Here is a 23,410-nt window from a genome sequence, read left to right on the forward strand (position 1 = left end):
TAGCAATTTAAGTTCATCCCAGCATTATTTTTCCCCCCTTGGCAAAAGGTAGATACTTGGATCTCATAGCTGTGTTTAAGATTCATTCATTTGAAAAGCTGAGCTACAGCCTGGGTGGCTCCCCAAATGGCCCTCACAGCTGGCACTGGCCTGGGCAAAAGGCAAGCTCGGGAGCCATATCCAGGTCTCCTATATGGGCATGAGTACTTGTGTCCTTTCCTACTGCCTTCCAGGTGCATTAGCAGGGAGCTGGATTGAAACTGCAGCAACCGGGACTGGAACCAGTACTGACCTGGGATGCTTGTGTGTCACAAATACCAGCCTAACCCCACTGCAATGGCACTTTTTTTTTTTTTTCTGAGATCTCCCATCTGCTTTTGCATTGCCCCACAAGGTACTGGCAACTCAATCCGTGTGGGTTGCAAGAACCCTACTGCTTGGGGCACTGCCTCCCAGAGTCTGGATGTGTGTGTGTGCTAACCTTAGACTAAATGCCCACTGCCTCATTGCTAGTAAAACATTTCCCCAAAAGATGGTTTAGGTTGCTCACATCATTCACGGCTCTCGTGTTCCCTGGTGTTCAGGTGCTGCGCAGCCTGGGTTCAGCTAGGGATGTGTAGTAATGACTAGAAGACAAGCTACTATGAGCCAAAAGCTTCATGCACTTTATGGAGTTCCTATGGTAGTATTACGCTCAGGGAGCAGAGAACTCTTCTGCAACCTCCACATTCCATGTAGTCCAGGAAGCTGGGTCCCAGATAATGTGCCATTTTACATATGACAAAAGATGAAATTTCAACAGGTAAATCAGATTCAGCAGGGAGAAGCACCCGAGAAGACCATCCAAAGGTTGTAATTAGAACAAGGAGAAATACTGAAATCGCTACTTGTGGCGGATCATGCTGGCTGTGGGCGGGTAGATGTTTGGGTTGGAACATCTAACTGGTTGGTGTCAATGATCCAAAATGACTATTTTTGTTTAATGCAATTCAATACACGAGTGATTCTCCAGATTTTCTTCTCAGTGACTCTTATAAGAGTAATTTTGCTGAAACGGAGAAAATTAAGCAATTCAAGGTCTTATCTGCTAAATCCATATTTGTCATGTGTGAGATGTTGTGAGATCATTTCAGAAGTTGTGTCTGAGGCTACTTCCCAACATGCATGAGAGTTGGGCTGTTGGAAAAGATCTGGAAGGCAGCTCTCGCCACTCTGCTTTTAACAAACTGGTGTTTGTAATTGAAAGTGACTAGCCAAAGAACAGTCTTTTGTCTTTTTAACATCCAAATTGGACTGAATTACATCATGTCTGAAGATGGCTTACATGAGTCCAACTAGGAACTTGTGACATGTATCCTAGGACGTGGAAGGTCATTACGAGTGCTGTTGGCTCAATGTGGCTTTTTTTAAAAGATTTTTAAAATTTGTATTGGAAAGGCAGATATACAGAAAGGAGAGACAGAGAGGAAGATCTGTCCATTGATTCACTCCCCGAGTGGCCACAATAGCTGGAGCTGCACTGACTTGAAACCAGGAGCCCAGAGCTTCTGGGTCTCCCAGGCGGGAGCAGGGTCTCAACACTTTAGATCGTCTTCATCTGCTTTCCCAGTCCACAAGCAGTGAGCTAGATGGGAAGCAGGACTGACCGCCAAGATTAGAACCGGCACCCATATGGGATCCTGGCACGTGCAAGGTAAGGACTAGGCTAATGCGCCAGGCCCTGTGGCTATTGTGTTTTAAGGGACAGAGAATGAGCAGCACACATTTTATTCTCCACAGTGGACTAACGTGAGTGCACACTGGCAGAAGATAGCAAGGGCCCTCTGAAATCAGGACACTTTCCACAGTGTCGCCGGGACAGTTGGTAACCCTGGCTGAGTTTTGATATCACTTTGTATTGAAAAAGGAAGTTATGGACTAAACCATGTAATCTAAGAAAGAAAACAGAAGGGCTTCAGGTCCACTTAACCAAAACATGGAAATTTAATAAGATCAAAATTACACTTGTTGGGGACCTGGGCAGTACGCTCCTCCCTGTAGCATGGCTTCCTTCTGAGGGCACCTGATAGCCATCCCTGGAGTGGCCAGAGAGATGTCCTACATGTGGTCCCAGCAGCAGCAATGTTCAGACATACTTGGGGCTCAGATTTCTGGTTTAGTGCTACTTTTTCCACCATTGCACAGGGGTCGGTCTTCCCCACCGCACCCCGGAAGACCCTGGGGCACCTGTTACAGCTCTTCCTTCTCCGCACCCTTCTTTTGGAAGGCGGTCAGGATGTTCAAGCTTTTCTGCAGTGCCTCCTTCTTCCCGTCACTCATCTTGTTCTTCTCGATCAGCTTGGTGATTCGGGTCATCTCTGATGCTGGGAAGTCCTCGCCTTGGTCCAAGACCTTGCTCATGATCTTCAGGTACTGCTCAGCCGACTTCCTGTCAGTCTCCTTCACACTTGAGAGGTTGTCTTGCCCCTGCTTCAAGAGGGCCTGGCGGGCCTCCACACTGGAGGCTCTGATGAACTCCCCTGCCAGGGCGTCATAGGCAGGCAAGCAGCCAGGCATGCCAAGGTAAACCCCATGGCCCTTTAGCCAGCGCTGGATGGCTCCAACCTTGATGGCCCCAGTATAGGGGATGGGGTTCTCAAAGTCCCCATCCCGGAAAAGGTAGAAGATGGGGTAGTTTTCTTTGTCCAGCTTGTATTTCTCGCTCAGCTCCATGTTCAGCTTGTCACCATAATCTGTAAATACAAACCATCAGTAAGGAGCGAGACTGAGGGGACCGAGGGCCGCACATTGCTCTTGGACCTAGCTGAGCTGTGCACGGGTTTGAAGGGACAATCAAACAGGATTGGGTTTGAACTCCTACTCTTCCTCATGCTAGCCAGGTGATGTTAGTCAAGTCACTTAACCTCTCTGCCTTCTTTCATTTGAAAAATGGGCATCCTTTATGTCTACTGTAAGCCAGGTGCTGAAATGGAGCATCTTCTCCTACCTCAAGGGGTTTATCACTTAAGGGTTAAGAGAAGGAAAAACAAAGGAACAAAGTGGCTAATACCACGGTCAAAGTCAAGCAGGGTGAAGGGACAGTGTGGCTGAGTAAAGGAAGCCAATTTCATTTGGTTGAGGCTGCCTTCCCTGTGGAGGTGATGCAGCAGTTGAGGGACCCAAATGTCAAGGGACCAGCCACGCGAGGATCCAGGAAGTCTCGGAAGAAAGGACTGTAAGTGTAGAAACTTAACAGCAGGACTGAGCTTGTGTCTTGTATTTTTTTTTTTTTTAAGATTTCTAAGGCCAATCTGGCTGATGAGAAGGGTGCTAGGTAATAATGTCCTGACACAGCTGGCTGTTGGAGAGATCTACTGTGGGAACATCTGCAGGAGACCTGGCCGAGTGGACTGCTCGTATGTGGCGGCTGCAAGGTTTGTCCAAAAGGCAGAAGTGCCAGGGAAGAGGCTGTTGACCAGTTTCTGAAACTTTGCTGGGAGTAAGTGGCCAAGGCCGATTACTGCTGGGTGGGAGTGTTAGAATTTGCGGGTAACAACTAGTTCAGCCACTTGACAGTTCAATCAATGATCTTGGGGGAAACAGGAGATGTAACAGTACCATAGTACCTGACAGAGATGTCACAAGCATGAAATACACATTCCTGCACACAGTAAACAGCCGGAAATGCTACTAATCCAAAAGCCACAGGAGTTGATCCCAAACTGAGTCACAGTGAACCAGCTGACCTGAAGGGGTGCCAGCCATATCTACCCAGGCCTGGATCTAGTGAGCTCCCAGCTCACTGGGGAGAAGCATCCTCCTCACTGGGAAGCCGAGCTGGCTCAGACCCTGGGACTGTTAACACTTAGGTGCCATTTTGGACAAGCCACTCTACTCCTCGTGGCCTGAGGGAAGTCAGTAAAGCCCCATGAACTTCAGATTTTGAGTATAAAATAGCTACATCTGGCAAGGGTCTAGGGAAGACCAAACACATGCCTGTGCAGATGTCTGCCCAGCCTAGGTCATGACATGTTGCTGACTAGTATTCATCACTGTGACTGACAGCTGCCCTGCTCCTGGATTAGAGCTAGCATGAATGCCTCTCAGCTAAATCCAAACCCCTAAATGCTGACCAAAAAAGTACCTATACTGCCTACTTGGAGAAATGGCTTAAGGTATCCCAGAAGGAAAACTCCAGCTTCTCACAGTGAGCTTAATCTCAGACAGGGGCAGAGGGTGTAAGAGGGGCTCTCTTCCCTGCTGCCACCTGCCAGGCTGAGCCAAGGTTTCCAGGTTCCAGAATCTGCTTTGGCAGGCTGGCCTTCGATGTCAGATGCTGTGGGAGACTGAAATCCACTGCCTAGCCAGACGGAGAAGTTGTGGGTATTACCACTTCAAGCACAGAAACAGCTTCTGTCCTTTACCCCCACTGTCCTTCCCAGTCACTTGGGACTTGTCCATACCTGAGATGCCCACCTCTGCCACCAAGAGATCTTCGCTGGAGGCCGAATTTTCAGCTAGACGCTTGAACTCATCCTGCTTCTCGCCGTAGGGGTACTGGGTGTCGAACTTGACCAAGACGAACTTGCTTTTGGGAATGACCTGAGGGTGTACAGAGCTGAGCAAGAGGGGTGTTCCACTGACCTGTGAGGCTACTTCCCCTTCCCATGGAGCCCCAGTTTAAGAAATGGAGTGGAAAAAAGCCCACAAGGGAAACGAGCTCTCACAAACTAAAATGCAATCATTCATCTGGGTTCATGCAGGCATTTAGTGAGCACCTGCTTTGTGTTGGGTGTCTAACACTGGCTCTGTCTAGAATAAACAAAGCTACAGCTGAATTAAGACTGTGCCCATCAGTGAGGCTGAGGAGCCCCACAACATGCTCGACTACAACCTCCCCAGTCATGCCCGCATTCACGGGCAGCCTTCTCAGTAAACCATGAACCAGAAATCTGACAAAACTGCCGATAAAACAGTTGGCATCATGGAAGACACATAGCTAGAGACCAGAATTGAACTCAGCAATTTCTGGGGGAATATAAGTTGGTGCTAGGCCAAGCCTGGGACAGCGTCCTCTCCCTACATGGTCTCAGTTGGCCTCTAGACCTCTAGGTCCTAAACTGTAGGAGCCAGGACATGAAGTTTAGGATAATTCACATAAAGCTGAGCAACCATTCCTTTTGATTCCAGAACACTAAGCACCCTGGAAGGAAGCTCTGAACTGCCACTGAGCAGACTCTCCAGCGCTCCTCTGCTGAGCTGCAGCAACCACTAATCTAACATGTTTTTCGTTTTTCTGTTCTGATGGAATCATAAAAGATGTGGTCTTCTGTCTGGCTTCTTTCCCTTAGCAATGCTCTCTGGGCTCATCTATGTCGTAGCTCAGGTCGGTCTTCATTTCCAGGGTGGGTGTCTGGCATTTGCTAAGACGCCACCAGAGCACCTGTGTCCGAGTCCTGGCTCTGCTTGTGATGCCAGCTTCCTGCCAATTCACACCCTGGGTGACAGCTCAAATACCTGAGTTCCTAGGACCTGACTTTGGCCTTTAGCTCAGGGTCACTGTGGGCATTTGGGGAGTGAACTAGTAGATGAAACTCCTTCTCCCTGCCTTTCTAAATCTTGTCTAAATTTGTCCCCAGTGCATAAATCTCATTTAACAAGCTATTGGAAAACTTCTTTCCATGCCCCTGCAACTCTGGGTTTGGTCCATGTGGGCACTACTTCCACTTTTTGCATCACAGACATAAATGTCAACTGTGAGGTTATGCAGCCATAATTCCAGACAAAAGCACAGGAACCTCGTGTTGTTAGTCCCTGTCCCATACTATGTTTTGGTATCCAGTTGGCTCAAGGCTTTAAAAAAATTTAATCCTACCTCGAGACACAAAGGAAGAGATGCTGGCAGAACACATCATCTTTAAATGGTCACTGATGCCAAAACTGCCTGAGCTCTGGGGACCTCAATGCAAGGGAGATTTCAAATATGAATTAGAGCACATCCCTCCGGCCCTGCTGGCCTTATTTTGCTGCCACACACAACTCAGTGTGTTCCAACTGCAGGCCTTCTCAACTTGCTCTCTGCTGGCTGGAATGCTCACTTGTGATTCTTACAGACTCTCTCTGTCCAAGGTTCAAGTCCAACGTAATCAGACCATCTAAGACACCTTCATGCTCAAAACCAAATCCTATCATCTCACCCTGACAGATTTTCTGCACTCCTTTAATCATTCTTTAATTTCTTTATTTGCTTGTTGGCTGCCCTCTGAACATCAGCATGTGCATCTGAGTTAAGAACCTGGCTCAAAGTACTTCCTGCTGTACCCTTGCCACCCCGCAATGCCTGCTATGTGGCAAATGCTTAAGCTGTGGGAGTGGATGCCACATGTTGGGGTAGGGGAGAGGGAACAGGGCAGAATCGTTTAAAAAATAGAGGACTCCCACCTTCAAGGGACTTATTATACCTGTACCATGGGATAATACTAGTAATTCTAGACTGATTTAACAATAACATAGAACTGAAAGCCTGCCCATCTTTTACTGTCACTCATAATTACGAGGGCGTACCTGAAGCGTTCTGAATGGTAAACACCTGCAGAAGAAATTTTCTGTTATTCTACTCAAGTTCTGCATTTAAATGTTTTAGTGACTGCACTCCTTTCCTTGGCCTTGGAGCAGCAGCTACCATTACCTATGGTTAGGTAACTTGTTTTTTTCAAAGCATAGGTGCATTCATTATCCAATTGATTAAAATTGTTTTTTCCTGAAAGGCAGGGTGACAGAAATCTTCCATCTACCAGTTCACTCCCCAAATGGCCACAACAGCCAGGACTGAGCCATGCAGAAGCCAGGAACCTAGAACTGCAACCAGATCTCCCACTCAAGCCCTGAGCCATCATCTGCTTCCCAAGGTGCATTTCCAGCCAGATGGACCGTTAAGAGGAATCGCCAGGACTCAAACTGGCATTCCAATATGTGATATGGACCTGGACCCAACATCTAGTGATGGTGAAGGGTAAGAAACAGAGAGGGGTCAGCAGTGTGGTGTGGGTCAGGCTGCACATTCCACATGGGAGTTCCGGCTGCTGTTTTTGATCCAGCTTCCTGCTAATACACCTGGGGACACAGCACGAGATGGTCCAAGTACTTGGGTCATTGCTACCCATGCAGGAGCCGAGGATGGGCCAGCCATTTGGGAAGTGAACCAGCAGATGGAAGATCCATTTGTTCCTCTTTCAATTATATAAATCTTAAGAAAATAAGCAAAAACAAACAAACAAAAATGTTAAAAGGCACATAAAGGCAAGGCATGGGAACTAGGCTGCTGGACCAAAAAAAAAAAAAAGGGAAATGCAATATTTAGTGGCAAAGAAATAGTGAGCTCTGGAAAGGGACTGAAGGATACCTGTGATCATCCATGCAACACGTAATTGAGCAATTTCTGTGTAACAGCTACCTGCTATGCTTTGCAGATGATCAAGACCAAAACAGACACAGAATTTGTTTGACAAGTGATATGTTTGTATGGGAGACAGATGGTTAAAACTGGTCAGAAGAAAAGTGATGAATGTTCAACAGAAAAATAAAACAAAGGTAATGTAACCAACACTTTAGACTGGGGAGTTGGGAAGATTCAAAGAAGGGCTCTGACAGGTAACACTGAATTTAAGTTTGAATGAGAAATAGCCTGCCTTTCTCCAAAAATGGGCAAAGAATGTTCTGGTCAAAAAGACTGGTTTGTTGCAAATGTAACCAGACAATAACCAGCTTGGAACACCCAAAGGACCCAATGATGGCCTGTCTGGCTGCCAACACAGAGCAGGGGGGATGAGGGAGAGAAAAGTAGGGGGAGACAGATGAGTGAAGTGAAAGGCAGTCCATGGAAGATGCAGGCTGTAGAATGGAAGCAGTGAGATCCCTGAGGATGCTACCAGCAGGCGTCGGTGGCACAGAGAGGCCACAAACAACTGATTAGGGAATACAGGAGGCCCTGCAAACCCCAGGGATCACCAACACTGTGCGGTACTAAATCCATACCAACTTTCTCTTTTGCAATTACTAAAGGCCTTGAGTGTCTGTAGGTAATGGTATCTGCAGGGGGGTCCTGGAACCGATCTACTGTGAGCACAAAAGCATCCCACATGGTGCAAAGTCTTCTTTTGAGTCACACCTGCTCTGTGATGGGATCTGCCTCTATAGTGGAGTCAGATGGGAGATGGAGGTGTCACTTCCAAAAAAAAAAAAAACAAAAAAAAACAGGGGGAGTCAGTACAGTAGCCTAGTGGTTAAAGTTCTCACCTTACACAAGCTGGGATCCCATATAGGTGCCGGTTCTAATCCCAGTGGCCCCACTTCCCATCCAACTCCCTGCTTGCTGCCCGAGAAAGCAGCTGAAGACAGCCAAGAGCTTTGGGACCTTGTGCCCTCGTGGGAGTATAGGAGACCGAGAGAAAGCTCCTAGCTCCTGGCTTCTAATCCGCTCAGCTTCAGCCATTGCAGCTGCTTAGGGAGTGAATTATCGGATGGAGGACCTTCCTCTGTCTCTCCTTCTCTCTGTATATCTGACTTTCCAATAAAAATAAATAATAAGTCTAAAAAAAAGGGGGGGACTGCAAAACACAGAGTACAAAAAGCGTCCGAGAACCAACCAGCCACTCCCACGCTTCCAAACACTTGAAACAGAGCCTTGAATACGCTACGCCCAACGCCAAGCCCACTACAGGCAAGTTCCACCACGTGAAACAGATTCAGAGTTGCAGCTCTCGGTTTCACTTCCCTCACTGGGCACAAAAACGAGAAAGGACGACTGGCCCTCTCTCTACACTTGGATGGTCTATGTCCTGGCAGTTAGTCAATAAGGAGTGCAGATAGGTACCAAAGGAGTGGGGCTGGGGCCGCGCGATCGCATGCAGTAGTCAACCCCTCCAAGACTCTCCCTCACCCAGGCCAGGGTCCTACCCACGTTCACGAATGGTGAAGTGGGGGGGGGGGGGAGAAAGAAGGAGTGGCATTTTGTTCTCAGGCCCAAGATGTTCGTGACAGGTGGGCTGCACATTTGCTCTTTACAAGCAGACGCAGCAGCACCTTGCACGTAGCTAACGGCCAGGATCTCGCACCGCCCAGCGGACATCTCGCCTGGCGCCGCCCCTTGCCCTGAGATAAGGCAAGGACCCTCCAGGTCCCTGCCTCTTGGCAGCTCTTTCGCTACATCCCCGTTCCAGAGTCCACGAGGCCCATAGGACGGTGGGAAGCCTCGGGATCGCTCCTACCAGCCCATCTTCTACCAGCCCTCGGTGCTTCACGCCCGAAGAGAGACGCGCCAGACTCACCCCCCCATCCCCGTTACCTTATAGAAAGTGACAGTATCCAATGGAAGGGCTCCCTTGGTGTGCAGGCCGCTGCCGCCATGCGGAGCGGAGAGCAACAGGAGGCCCAAGAGAAGGGGAAGCAGTGGGGAGAGAGAAGCGGCACGGGGAACGGAGGCAGCCATGACGCCTGATGGTGAGAGCGACAGAGGGATCAAGCGGTAGCCGGGAACGCCGGGCGTCAGGCGTCACGTGACCGCCAAGACGCGCTGTTGCGCACGCGCGTGTGAAGGCCCCGGAGAGGCTCACGCCAAACTAGGTTGAAAGGGCGGGGCCGCGTATAGGGCGGGGAAAATGGGGATTCCGCGCAGGCGCGCTCAGCGGAACCGCGGGACGCACGCCGGGCCACGTGAGGCAGGGCGGGGCTGGGGAGGAGCGCCACTGGCTGCTGCTGCGCACGCGCACTGAGGGAGGCGCGCCGCGCGCCCGCTCCGTAGGCGCCGTCGTGCGCGTGAAGAGAGGTGCGAGGCAAGCGCGTGACGGCGTCGCAGCAGCAATTTTCTTGTTGTGTTTTCACACTTTTGAACATGCCAGGGCCACCTCTCCTGCCTCCCTGCGTTTCCGTCCGTCAGTTTGTCGGACAGTCAAGTCCAGCGGCCCTCAGTCTGCCTGTGCTGCTTCCCTCAGACTGCTGGACTCGCAGCTCCCGGGCCCAGTCAGGCCTCCCGGGAGTTGAACGCCTCATGTGGGGAGCTCCACGGGCTTGGGCCGAGCTGTGGCCAAGGCTCCCGAAAGGCCAAAGTATAATATAGGTTGGTATCATTGTGTGCTCAAGGGATTCTTTCCATCGGTGGTTTGTGCCAGAGCCCCTTTCCCCCCACCCCCGGTGCAACTGTGGAGATAAGGAACAAGACAGGGTTCTCTCACGGGAAAGGCACAGAGGGGAGCGGAAAGGCCAAAGAATGGGATATTTCTAACCAGGGAGTATTTCCTATTTCCAGTATAGGCAGGAATGGTGGGACCATGATTGAAATGAAGCGGAATTTCTATGGGATCTCCCCACGTGAGAGGGTTTGAAACCACCAGAGTAAGGATGAAATTGAGAAACTTAAGTAGGAAAGAATTTACAAATTGGATCAAATAGGTTTGAGTGTAAGAAAAACAGTTATATTAACCACTGTGTGTAATAATTATTTTTTTCTGTGTGTGTGTATGAGGATACTTTTAAAATTTTATGGAAAATTTAATTAAAAGATGTTTTATTTTGGTGCAAAAACCTGACATTCACGTACAGCTTTTTCATAATACACATTTTGAAATTCCTGTCATGATTGGATGTCAAAAAATCTTTTTGCAAGGGATCATTGCTGTAGGGCCCAAGCAAAATGCTTCCACTGATTTTCTAGGCTCATTAAAATGAGGCTGGATCAGAAATAGAGCAGAGGGAATTAAAATGGTCTCCCATGTGGGATGCTGGTGTAGCAGGCTTAATTTGCTACAGTGCTGAAACTCACTGATAAGCCTTGATTTCCTCTTTTTTTTTTTAAAAAAAAAAAGATTAATTTTATTTTTATTGCAAAGTCAGACATACACAGAGGAGGAGAGAGAGAAAGATCTTCTGTCTGATGATTCACTCCCCAAGTGACCAAGAAGACCTGTGCTGATCTGAAGCCAGGAGCCAGGAGCCTCTTCTGGGTCTCCCACGCGGGTGCAGGGTCCCAAGGCTTTGGGCCCTCCTCGACTGCTTTCCCAGGCCACAGGCAGGGAGCTGGATGGGAAGCGGAGCTGCCAGGATTAGAACTGGCACCCATATTTGTTAATTTTTATTGATATAAAATAAATGTACATTAAATTAAAATGTACATTAAATAATAAAATGCACATTAAATAAAAGCTGGGTTGTATTTGAACATAGTAAGGAGCTTTTTACTTAAAAGGGGAGCTTTTTACTTAAAAGGGGGGAAAAGCCCTAAAAAAATCTCACCGAGGGCTCAGCACAATGGCCTAGTGACTAAAGTCCTCGCCTTGAATGTGTCAGGATCCCATATGGACACCAGTTCTAATGCCTGTGGCTCCGCTTTCTATCCAGCTTCCTACCTGTGGCCTGGGAAAGCAGTTGAGGATGGCCCAAAGCGTTAGGACCCTGCACCTGTGTGGGAGACCTGGAAGAAGTTCCTGGCTCCTGATCGAAACAGCTCCAGCCATTGTGGTCACTTGACGGGTGAATCATCAAACGGAAAATCTTCCTCTCTGTCTCCCCTCCTCTGCATATCTGACTTTGCAATAAATAATAATAATAAATAAGAAAAATCTTCCAAAAAATCTCACCTATACCATTGTTTAACCTTAAGTTGACCTTTGCAGGAAAGGAAGATGGCAAAATTAGTTTCCCAATATCCTCCAAATGACAAGAGAGCCAAATTTACAGAAGACAGGGAATGAATTTAGAAAAGCTGATAAGTAAGTCCTCAAATGTTGGTAGGTGGCATAAACATTTTGGCAGAAATGCTGAAGAGAAAGCTTTCCAAGGGTAGCTATCAGGCGCAGTGACTGACTTAGCTCTTCTCCAAACAAACAGGTTTGTTCTTGACTGAAAGTTCTTTGTCCAGAAGCACTTTCTTATCACTCGATGAAACTGTTAGTCACCTTACCTTCTGAGATAGCTGTGAGTAGAAGCTTCAGAACTCTCCAAGACCTTATGCTGACCTAAAACTTCCCTGGCATTTTGTTTATCTAATGACGTAAGCAAAGTTATAAAATTTACTCTAAACAGTTTCTGGCTTCCCTCTCTATAATCTTGATACAAATAGATGAGTCATATATTTAGGTTATTTCAGCCATACAAATGATCTAATTTAGAAGAGGTTTTTGTAGACTGTGACTTGAAAAAAGATACAAGATAAGTGGTTACATAAATGAATTTTCTTCATTTTGTTTTCTCTTTCCTTCAGTCTTTCTCTAATTTTTCTGGTCCTCGCAAACCCTGTTCCAGTGCTTCTTTTGTATACAGTTTCTGTATGCAGGGCATTTGAGTTGCTGCTGTTCAAGCCATTTTTTTCTTGCCATATTATTATAACCTCTTGTAAGACTGTGTCAATATCTTATTTATCTTTTTATCTTCCATAACTTATGCATTAAGCTAAGTTTTAAATATAGGTATATCAAATAAATAATGTAATTTGTTTAAAGATTTATTTATTTTTATTGCAAAGTCAGATGTACAGAAAGGAAGAGAGACAGAGAGAAAGATCTTCCATCCAGTAATTCACTCCTCAAGCAGCCACAACGGCTGGAGCTGCACCGATACGAAGCTAGGATCCCACAGCCTCTTCTGGGTGTCCCACACAAGTGCAGGGTCCTAAGGCTTTGGGCCATTTTCAACTGCTTTCCCAGGCCACAAGCAGGGACCTGGATGGGAAGTGGAGCAGTCAGAACAAGAACCAGCACAATATGAAATCCTGGCACATGCAAGACAAGGACTTTAGCTGCTTAGCTACCACACCCAGGCCCAATAATGTAATTTATTAATGTAATTATATTCTGTGGGAATTTTGGTGGTTCAGAATATTTAAGGAGTGTTAGTATTAAATGTAGCAAACATAGCCTCAGGTTTTTATTGGCATCACTAAGACATTGTTGATTGAGCGAATGAAGAAATGAATTTTGCATCACAAGCTTCTCTCTCTATGGACACATATTTAGTAGACCTCCTTTTTTTTTCTTAAGATTTACTTATAATCATTGGAAAGGCTGATTTATACAGAGAGGAGAGACAGAGAACCCTGTCCTGGTTCACTCCCAAAATGATTGCAATGGCCGGACTGAGCCAATCCAAAGCCAGGAGCCAGGAGCTTCCTCTGGATCTTCCATCTGGGTGCAGGGTCTCAAGTCTTTGGGCCCTCATCTACTGTTTTCCCAGGCCATAAGCAAGGAACTGGATGAGATGTGGAGCAGCCGGTACACGAACCAGCAGCTATATGGGATGCCTGTGCTTTGAGGTGGAGAATAAGCCAATTGAGCCAACGCACCAGGCCTTAAGAGACCTTCCTTCTATCCTGTTTTGCTTCCCTCCCCTTTTTTTTTTCCTGTTCTTTTCCTCCTTGCAGGTTTGTTTATTTTTTTCAAATGACTTATTAACTCAGCCTTTTATTACTTTTGCCTCTCGAACCTTCTCTTCTCGCTGTTCCCAAAGCTTACAACTTTGTTTCCTTGTCACCTGCTCTATTTCTATTTCTTTGTTTGCTTGGCTTTCTCCTGCACTTGTCACCACTTCTCTCCTTGCCCTCAAGGTACAGAGGTAGGGAGGAGCCCAGCTGGCCTAGGGGTGGAGCCACCTGCTCACTGCTCAGAGCTCCTTCATATCCTGAGAGTGAGTGAGAAGGAACGGAAGCGTCGGGGTGGTTGGGACTACAATCCCAATGGGCTTCCCTCCGTGGGCTCACCTCATGGAGGACAGCTGGGATTTGGTAAGGTCGGAAGCTGGGCCTCTCTTCAGTGTGGCTCCCACTATCTTCTTCTCTGTCCTGTGTTTGTTTTCGTCACAATGTCTCTCTCCAAACCTCTGAGTTTTCTTCCCTGTTGCTATCACTTCCAGTTTACGTCTGTCTAACTCTGTCAGTCAACTTCATTTAGTATTTCTGTGCCTCTCGTTATCTTTTCTTTACATCTGTTTATTCACTCTCAAAATTTCAACTTTTACCTTTTGCATTTTGTTCTTCCTCTTACTTTTTTCACATTCGTTTTTCTTTTTTCATTCAGTCACTTTCTGTCTATGCCTTTAAATGAGGGAAAAAAACCCAGGAGTCACCTTGATTTCACAGGAGTCTTTTCACTCATTCTCAGACTTGGTAATGTTTTAATTGGGCCTTGGAGACGATTTTGTGCTGCAGTGAGAGTTAATAAATAGTGAAATTAGAGTGGATTGAATATTACATGTAAAAGGCTTCATCACTCTCTCTGTTTCACTTAGGTTTTTTCTGCAATACAATGGATACAGTTTGTCATGGCTACTCTGAGGTATGTTTATTTGATCTCTAATATTTCTGTTTAAACTTGTATAGGAAAAACTGAGAATTCTGTAGTTTTCTACAGTCTTCCCTTGGGTATTTGCTTTTGTTCTTCAAATTACAGAGACGTATTATTAAGCCTGTTGATATTTTCTAAGAAAATGTTAGCAGTAATAATAACAGAAAAAAACCAGATTGAAGAATGACATGTGAAATCAGCAGATGACCTGGTTACAGGATTGATTGCAAAATCAGTGGCAGAGTGCTTACCTTGGCAGCACATCGAGTGAAAATTGGAATGATACAAAGAAGATTGATATAGTCCCTCCACAGAATTATGTGACAATTTGTGAAGCATTCATCTTTTTTAATGGTTAATTATTTATTTACGTTTATTAGAAAGAGGGAGAGAGACGAATTTTCATCTGGTGTTTTACTCTCTAAATGCCGAAAATAGTCAAGGCTGAGCCAGGCTGAAAGGAGGAGTCCAGAATTCAGTCCAGAGCTCCCCTGTGGGTGGAAGAAGCCCAAACACCTGAACTATCACCCGGAATCCTTAGCAGGAGACTGGATCAGAAATGGAGTAGCCAGGACTTAAGCTGGCATAGCAATACAGGATGTGAGAATCTTAAGTGGCTTTTTAATCCTCCGTGCCACAATGCTTATGTCTCCATAATTTTTTAAACTTCTCTTTATTTTGCATCAGCTGTCAATAAAACAAAAATCTTGGGGTCGGCACTATGGTCTGGTAGTGCAGGTTAATCCTCTGCCTGTGGCACCAGGATCTCATATGAGTGCTAGTTCAATTCCTGGCTACTCCACTTCTGATCCAGCTTCCTGCTAATGGTTTGGAAAAGCAGTGGAGAATGGCTCAGATCCTTGAGCCCCTGACCCATGTGGGAGACCTGCAAGAAGCTCCTGTCTCATGGCTTCAGATCGGCCTGGCTCCGATTGTTGGCCATTTAGGGAATGAATCAGTGGATGGAAGATCTCTGTCTTCTTTCTCTGTAACTCTGCCATTTAAATAAAAATAAATAAATCTTAAGCAAAACAAAAACCGAAAAACTAGAAAAAAATGAAACAACCTCATTTTCCTGTTTTAATGACCATCTTCTGTTTCTTGCAGTGTTATAGGATCAAGTTCACTTATTGCCTATTCTGTATTCCAGAATATACAGAAATCTCCAGAGGTGAGCAATCACTCTTTTATGTTGGAGTTGAACTTTTAGTGACTTAGCCTTTGAAATAAATAACAGTGGAATGATGGAATAATGATATGAATTACTTACAAATTTGTTATTTAAATATTAAATAGACTGAGATATCTTAGGCACTATCAATAGGACTCCATTATTTTAATGATAGCCTTGAATTCTGAGAGATTACTAAATGCAGATTTTTTTGTTATGCATTAGTTATTAAGATTAAGGAAGCAGTATTTTCTGAAGTCTATAGGTGATATTTTATTTTATTTTGTTTGCATTGTATAGAGAAAAGGAGATGGAGACAGAGAGATTGTCCATATACTGGTTCATTCCCCAAATGACTGCAGTGCATAGGCTGGTTCAGGCTATAGGCAGGAACCCAGAATTCTACCCAGGTCTCCTTTATGGGTGCAGAGTATCCAGGACTTACCTGTCTTCCACTGCTTTCCCAACCTCATTGGCGGGGGGCTAGATTAGAAGTGGAGGAGCTGGAATTCCAGGAGCTGGCACTCCTGAGATCCCAGCAGGGTTTTTGATTTCAATATATTAGGAAAGTTGCTGAAGAGGCTAGGAGATAGTTGAAAGACTTTGTTATATAAAAGGTAATTAATTATTCTGCTACACATCCTTCTAGACAATTACAATTTAATAATTAAAAAAAAAACCCACCTTACAGTTTTTGTAAAACAGTTTATATCAAAAAGATCACTTTAAGGGGATCCATGTCGTAACGCATCAGGTTAAGTTGTTGCCTACGGTGCCAGCATTCCTATATGGACACTTGTTCAAGTCCTGGTTGATTCATTTCAGATCTAGTTCCCTGGTAATATGAATGGATAGCCCCAGAGGATAGTCTGAGTGCTTGGCCGTTATTTATTTAATAACTAGGTAAAACATGGTTTAGGCCATGTATGATAGATAGTGGCCACAACAGACGGTGCTGAGCTGATCCAAGGCTAGGAGCCAGAGCAGATGCAGGGACCCAAGGCCCTCCATGACCATCTTCCACTGCCCTCCCTGGCCACAAACAGGGAGCTGGATGGGAAGTGGATCCCATATGGAATCCTGATGCATGCAAGGAGAGGACTTTAGCCACTGGGCTATTGTCCTGGACCCAGTCCACTTCATTCTTTTTTTTAAAAAAGATTTATTTATTTATTGGAAAGTCAGATATTCAGAGAGGAGGAGAGACAGAGAGGAAGATCTTCCATATGATGATTCACTGCCCAAGTGAATGCAACGGCCAGCGCTGTGCCAATCTGAAGCCAGGAGCCAGGGACTTCTTCCAGGTATCTCACACGGGTACAGGGTCCCAAAGCTTTGGGCCATCCTCAACTGCTTTCCCAGGCCACAAGCAGGGAGCTGAATGGGAAGTGGAGCTGCCGGGATTCGAACCGGCGCCCATATGGGATCCTGGCGCATTCAAGGTGAGGACTTTAGCCACTAGGCCACGCTGCTGGGCCCAATCCACTTAATTCTTAAAGCAGCTCTGAGTTGGTTGTGTCTGACATTTTAGACAAGGACATGAAATGCTAGCAAAGTTGAAGAATTTTTCCCAAGCCTTACAGCTTATATGTGTTGGAGCTGAAATTTGAGAGCAGACTGTCCTCGTTTTACTTTCTTTATTTTTTTTAAGATTTTAAATTTAAATTTTAATCTTGAATTTTATAATAACAGTAAAGAACATAACTTTTTACAAAGTAGAAGTTATGATACTCTGTTGTTGCTTACCCAAGTAATTTAGTGCCAAACATCTTCCTGTGGTTGAGATTTCCCCAGTGTCTATTTTCCCTATTGAAATATGAGTCCAGATATGATTAAGCTAATAAAGCATGACTTACACAATGGAGACACCTAAGCCCCTATGCTGTATGTGCCTTTTGGACTAAATAATTATTTGTTGTCAGGGGCAGTCCTGCACATCAAAATGTTTAGCAGTGTTTACCCATAAGATGCTCGTGGCCAGCTTTCCTCTCCTCAGTTGTAGCAACCAAAAAAATCTTTGATAGATTGACAGGTGTCCCTGGGGCAGCGTAGTAGTGAAAAGTCACTCTTAGCTGAGGGCTGCGTTGCTCAGACACGACCTTCTGGCATGAGGGCAGGTTAGGGCTGCATGTACGATGGAGAATCTCCTTCAGCTCAGGCTGTGCTCATTTCTCTAGTTCTGTTCTCAGGCCTTCCATGTTACTGCAGCCTGAAATTTCTTAGCAATGACTTAGTTACATGCATTCTTCTTTTTTTTAATTTTTTTAATCTATGAAAACTTTTGATTATTTTTTTAGATTAAAAATTTCAGCAGCTCTCCAGTGTCTTCCTCTGTTTTTTGACTGAAGAACATTTTTTAACAGCAAAGGCACTTGTAAGATTTTATTTGAAAAAAAAAATACTCTATTACATTAAAAGTAACTAGTAAATCAGAGACACCTTGTTTCTATTTTTTTAAGATTTACTTTGTCTTTATTTGAACGAATTAGAGAGAGAAAGAGAGAGAGAGAGACGGAGAGACAGAGAAGAGATGTTCCATCTACTGTTTTACTCCTTAAATAGCCACAGTGGCCAGAGATGGGCCAGTCTGAAGTCAGGAGCCTGGAGCTTCATCCTGGTCTCCCTGGGTGGGAGGACATGGGCCGTCCGTCCTCTGCTGCTTTCCCATGCCGTTAGCAGAGAGCTTATTGGAACCGAAGATGCTACTGTACCATGGTGCCGACCTCCATATGGTTATTTCTTGAATAACTAAACAGGATTATAATATCTATATCATGACTGATTAATTTTCATTTTCGGTTTCAGTTTTATATCTGTTTAAGTTAGTAATGTGGAGTATGGGCCTGGCACAATTGCCTAGTGGCTAAAGTCCTCACCTTGCACTCATTGGGATCCCATATGGACACTGGTTCTAATTCTGGCGCCCCTGGTTTCTATCCAGCTCCCTGCTTGTGACCTAGAAAAGCAGTTGAGAATGGCCCAATACCTTGGGACCCTGCACCCATATGGGAGACCTGGATGAAGCTCCTGGCTCCTGACTTCATGTTGGCTGAGCTCTAGCCGTTTCAGCCACTTGAGGAGTGCATTAGCAGATGGAAGATCTTCCTCTCTGTCTCTCCTCCTCTCTGTATATCTGACTTTCCAATAAAAATAAATAGATCTTAAAAAAAAAGAAATGTAAAGTATGTCATAGACAGTAGAATTTAAATGTACCATGTAGAATTTTAGCAGGCTTACTAAGAGCAGAGGCCATCTGTGATTAAAATATATTATGAAATACTTTATACTTAAAGTAATATCTATGAAATATTTCATGCTTAAAATGTATGTTCTATACATTATTTCACTTGTTTATGTCAGCCAAGGAAACTTGACCATCCAGGTCTATTAGCATCTTAAATTTCTCTTCATTCCAAAGGAAGATATGATAGCAATTATCGTTTGTATAGCTGATGGGATTAGTCTTCTATTAAGAGGTATCTGATGAGGATTTTAACTTTTTAATATTTTAATTATGATATGAACAAAATGTATGAAACATGTATGTACTGGCTAAAAAATAACTGTACAGTGGAGCCTGGAGAAATCAGAAGATAGCCCGGGTGTTGCGGTCCCTGCTGCTCTAGTACGAGATCCAGATGACGCGCCTGGCTCCTCACCCTGGCCTAGTGTTGATGATTGTGGGTATTTAGGGAGTGAACCAGCAAATGCAAGATCTTGTTTTTTCTCTTTACCTCGTTCAGAGTAACTCTTTCAAAATAATATCTTTCAGAATAAGTATAAATCTTTTTTTAAGTTCATGGAAAATGAAATTAAAATATCTTTTAAAAAAGATTTTATTTTTTTATTGGAAAGTCAGATATACAGAGAGGGAAATTTAGAGAGGAAGATCTTCCATTTGCTGATTCACTCCCCAAGTGGCCACAACGGCTGGAGCTGCGCCAATCCAAAGCCAGGAACTTCTGCCAGGTCTCCCACACAGGTGTAGGATCCCAAGGTTTTGGGCTGTTCTCAACTGCTTTCCCAGGTCACAGGCAGGGAGCTGGATGGAAACTAGGGCTGCCGGGATTAGAACCGGCATCCAAATGGGATCCTAGCACGTTCAAGGCGAGGACTTTAGTAGCTACGCTATCATGCCAGGCCCTCCAATTTAATATATTAAAAACTTGGGCCCAGCGCGGTGGCGCAAGTGGTTAAGGTCCTCGCCTTGCACGCCCGGGATCCCATATGGACCCTGCACCCGCGTGGGAGACCCAGAAGAGCTGCTGGCTCCTGGCTTCGAGCATCGGCCGTTGCGCTCACTTGGGGAGTGAATCATCGGACGGAAGATCTTCCTCTCTGTCTCTCTTCTCTGTATATCCGCCTTTCCAATGAAAAAATAATAAAAATAAAATCTTTAAAAAATAATAATTTTAAAACTTTATAGTTTTGGGGACTGGCAGTATCTCATATGGGCATCAGTTTGTGTCCTTGGAGCTCCACTTCGATTCCTTGATAATACACCTGGGAAAAGCAGTGGAAGATGGCAGAAGTCTTTAGGTGCCTGAATCCACACAGGTGACCCAGAGGAAGCTCCTGGTACCTGGTTTTTGTCTGGGCATTCCGGCCGTCTCAGGAGTGAACCAGCAGGTGAAAGATATTCACACCCCTCCATCCAGGTAACGCTGCTTTCTAGTTAATTAATTAACTCTAAAAAACTTTATAGATTTTGCCTATCCCAGTGTCGCCTGCCCCCAGCTTTCTTGTGAACTGGCAGGTGTTATGGTCCATCCCAGCCTGGCCTGCACTTCATCCTGGGTCTTGCTTGTGCCTGTGTGCTGTGGACTGACCCAGCCCAGCCCACCTGCAGACTTGGCTCACATATATACCAACAGGTGCTGCGGCCCATCCTGGTGTGTCTTGCCCCCAGCCCCATCTCTTATTCTCACCAGTGAAAGCTGCAGCCTAGCATGGGAGTTCCACAAGTCTATTATAATTATTTTTTATTATTTTTAAGGTTTGCTTCAAAGTCACAGTTACACAGAGTGGATAGATAGTGGAGAGAGTGAGAGATCTGTTGTCCATTCGTTCATTCCCAAAATGGCCACAAGGTGCCCATATGGGATCATTTAGAGAGAAAAGGAGAGAGGGGGAGGGGTCTTTCATCTATTACTTTCCAAATGGCTGCAATGACTGGGGCTGGGCTGGTTCAAAGCCAGGAGCCAGGAGCTTCTTCTGGTCTCTTCTCTAGTGGCCTAAGACTTGGGCCATCCTCTGCTATTTTTCCAGGCAGATGAACAGTGAGCTGAACAGGAAATGGAGCAGCAAGGACTATGGCATGCCAGTGCTGTAGACAGTGGCTTAACCCATGATGCCACAGCACCAGATCCCCCAAAAATGCATTCAAAATTGTTTATTTTTAGGGCCCGGCGCGGTGGCGCAAGTGGTTAAGGTCCTCGCCTAGCACGCCCGGGATCCCATATGGGCGCCAGTTCTAATCCCGGCAGCCCCGCTTCCCTTCCAGCTCCCTGCCTGTGGCCCGGGAAAGCAGTCGAGGACGGCCCAAGGCTTTGGGACCCTGCACCTGCGTGGGAGACCCGGAAGAGGCTCCTGGCTTCGGATCGGCATAGTATTGGCCCGTTGCGCTCACTTGGGGAGTGAATCATCGGATGGAAGATCTTCCTCTCTGTCTCTCCTCTCTGTATATCCGCCTTTCCAATGAGAAAATAATAAAAATAAATCTTTAAAAAAAATTGTTTATTTTTGCCTAAATGAGTATTCTGAAGATTTCAAATTTATATTTAAAATTACAAAACATAAATTCTGAGGTAGTAATCCACATTTTAAAGGCAGAAACTGAAATCTTCCATGTTCTGGTTTAATTCACAATGCCTGCACCAGCCAGACTGAACTGAGCTGAAGCCAGGAGTCCAGAACCCAATCTGGTTCTCCCAGGAACCCAGCTACTTAAGTCAGTAAAGCAAAGGAGCAGTGAGGAGTACAGCCAATGTTTGAACCCAAGCACCCCAATAAGGGATGTGAACGTACCACTGTTTGGCCGAATACTTGCCTCTAAAACTTTTTCTAGGGGCCTGGTGGCGTGGCCTAGGGGCCAAAGTCCTTGCCTTGAACGCGCCAGGATCCCATATGGGCACCAGTTCTAATCCTGGCAGCTCCACTTCCCATCCAGCTCCCTGCTTGTGGCCTAGGAAAGCAATCAAAGTCGGCCCAAAGCCTTGGGACCCTGCACCTGTGTGGGAGACCTGGAAGAGGTTCTTGGTTCCCAGCCTCAGATCGGCGCAGCACTGGCCGTTGTGGTCACTTGGGGAGTGAATCATCGTACAGAAGATCTTCCTCTCTGTCTCTCCTCCTCTCTGCATATCTGACTTTGTAATGAAAATAAAGAAATCTTAAAAAAAATAAAAAAATAAAACTTTTTCTAGACAAATGAGGATAGGGAGGGCAAAACTAGAAAGATACTATAAAATAAGAGGACAACTTTTACCTTATTAGAACTTGCAAGACAATATATACAATTCCTTACTTTTCGTTGCTATAAAAAAATGTTTTTAAGTCCTTAGCCACATCTCCCTGAACCCTCAGCTGATGACCTCATTTCCTGCTTTTAGAAGATGTTTGCTGTGCAGCTACAACATTTTCTGTTGCTCATTTGTGGTGTGTTGCTACTATAACACTTCTCATCTTTCCTTTCTTTGACCCTGTGTCTGAGAAAAGTGAATTCCTGTAAGAAAGTCCAATGCTAATTTATCTATGAGTCTTCTGAGTTCAAGACAAATGGAATGGCTGTGACTGCAAATCCCTTCCTCTCTGGATTCTTACTTTTTTTTTTCAAGATTTATTTATTTTTATTGGAAAGGCAGATGTACAGTGGAGGAGAGACAGAGAGGAAGATCTTCCATCCAGTGGTTCACTTCCCAAGTGACCGCAACGGCTGGCCTGAGCCAATCCGGAGCCAGGAGCCAGCAGCTCTTCTGGGTCTCCCACGCTAGTGCAGAGTCCAAAGGCCTTGGGCTGTCTTCAACTGCTTTCCCAGGCCATAAGCAGGGAGCTGGAGCCGGATGGGAAGAAGGGCCGCTGGGATTAGAACCGGTGACCGTATGGGATCCTGGCACATGCAAGGCGAGGACTTTAACTACTACACTATCACACCGAGTCCTCTGAACTCTTCCTTTACAGCCCCCTCAGCTGAATGAAGGCAGAGCCCTTGTTTCCTGCTAGGAAGATGAGTTGTAAAAATAATTGTCATGTTTTCCTTTCCATGTCACTTATGAAGTGAGCATTTCCTTGCTTTGACAGAAAAGATCGCTGTTTTATCTGAGTGTCTCTGACTTGCTCCTGGGAATCTGCTGGCTCGCCGAGGCACTTCTCTATGGAACTGCAGGAGCCAATAAAGATGTCGTCTGCTATAACCTGCAAGCAGTTGAACAGGTGAGTGCTACTGGACCCATTATGGTTTGCAGTGAGCAGATAGATACTCAGATCTCAATAGAAAGTAAAGATGATCCATTCTGGAAGGTGAATACCCATTAGTGTATCGCTACACTTTAAAGAGTAGCACAGATTAATCATCAGTAATCCAAAAGTCTTGAAATCTAAATGATTCAAAATCTGAAACTTTGTGGAAATTGCCTTATCTTGCCTCATATGATGGGATCAGAGTTAAAATGTGGGCCTACCAACAATATTGTATAAAATGACCTTCAAGGCCCAGCGCAGTAGCCTAATAGCTGAACTCCTCGCCTTGCATGTGCTAGGACCCCATAGGGGTGCCATTTCATGTCCTGGCAGCCCCACTTCCCATCCAGTTCCCTGCTTGTGGCCTGGGAAATCAATAGAGGATGGCCCAATACCTTGGGACCTGCACCTACATGGGAGACCTGGAAGAGGCTCTGAGCCCTGGCTTCGGATCGGTTCTGCTCTGCTGTTGCCGTCA

General features: G+C 45.6%; 2 protein-coding genes, 1 long non-coding RNA gene and 1 other non-coding gene across 6 annotated transcripts in view; 2 read left to right on the plus strand and 2 right to left on the minus strand.

Annotated features, from left to right (window-relative positions):
- Positions 1-1,959: 1,959 nt before the first annotated feature.
- Positions 1,960-9,521, minus strand: ERP29 (endoplasmic reticulum protein 29). Of its 2 annotated transcripts, XM_040986973.1 has the most exons (3): positions 9,323-9,520; positions 4,443-4,581; positions 1,960-2,732 (listed from the first exon to the last, which is right to left on the minus strand). In XM_040986973.1, exons 1-3 carry the CDS (start codon positions 9,464-9,466, stop codon positions 2,230-2,232), a joined length of 786 nt encoding a protein of 261 aa, XP_040842907.1. In that variant the 5' UTR covers positions 9,467-9,520; the 3' UTR covers positions 1,960-2,229. The 2 variants fall into 2 exon arrangements, with proteins under 2 accessions (XP_040842907.1, XP_040842908.1); XM_040986974.1 differs by lacking the exon at positions 4,443-4,581 and having other exon boundaries at positions 2,613-2,732; positions 9,323-9,521.
- LOC121160865 lies at positions 5,239-6,770 on the minus strand. Its single transcript, XR_005884584.1, has 2 exons — positions 5,512-6,770; positions 5,239-5,435 (listed from the first exon to the last, which is right to left on the minus strand). It is a non-coding gene; the product is annotated as an uncharacterized LOC121160865 (long non-coding RNA).
- Positions 9,522-14,256: 4,735 nt separating the features above from the next.
- The window catches only part of TMEM116 (transmembrane protein 116), a 28,997-nt gene continuing 19,843 nt past the window's right edge, over positions 14,257-23,410 (plus strand). For both annotated transcript variants that reach the window (XM_040986883.1, XM_040986884.1), the window contains exons 1-3: positions 14,257-14,297; positions 15,414-15,477; positions 22,774-22,905. In XM_040986883.1, the coding sequence (XP_040842817.1) occupies positions 14,284-14,297; positions 15,414-15,477; positions 22,774-22,905 (210 nt within the window). In that variant the 5' untranslated portion in view covers positions 14,257-14,283. The remainder of the gene's footprint in view (positions 14,298-15,413; positions 15,478-22,773; positions 22,906-23,410) is intronic.
- On the plus strand, positions 14,550-14,656 carry LOC121160964. The gene has a single exon (XR_005884593.1). It is a non-coding gene; the product is annotated as a U6 spliceosomal RNA (small nuclear RNA).

This window comes from Ochotona curzoniae, unplaced genomic scaffold, assembly GCF_017591425.1.
Source record: "Ochotona curzoniae isolate NIBS_2020 unplaced genomic scaffold, NIBS_Ocur_1.0 contig_46, whole genome shotgun sequence".
NCBI lineage: Eukaryota > Metazoa > Chordata > Mammalia > Lagomorpha > Ochotonidae > Ochotona > Ochotona curzoniae.

Bases quoted from the DNA above. Each gene is read 5' to 3' on its own strand.
- ERP29 (XM_040986973.1), bottom strand. From the start codon at position 9,466: ATGGCTGCCTCCGTTCCCCGTGCCGCTTCTCTCTCCCCACTGCTTCCC. The intron at 4,582-9,322 runs GTAACGGGGATG...GTACACCCTCAG, and splicing joins ATACTGTCACTTTCTATAAG to GTCATTCCCAAAAGCAAGTT. The intron at 2,733-4,442 runs GTATGGACAAGT...TTGTATTTACAG, and splicing joins GGCAGAGGTGGGCATCTCAG to ATTATGGTGACAAGCTGAAC.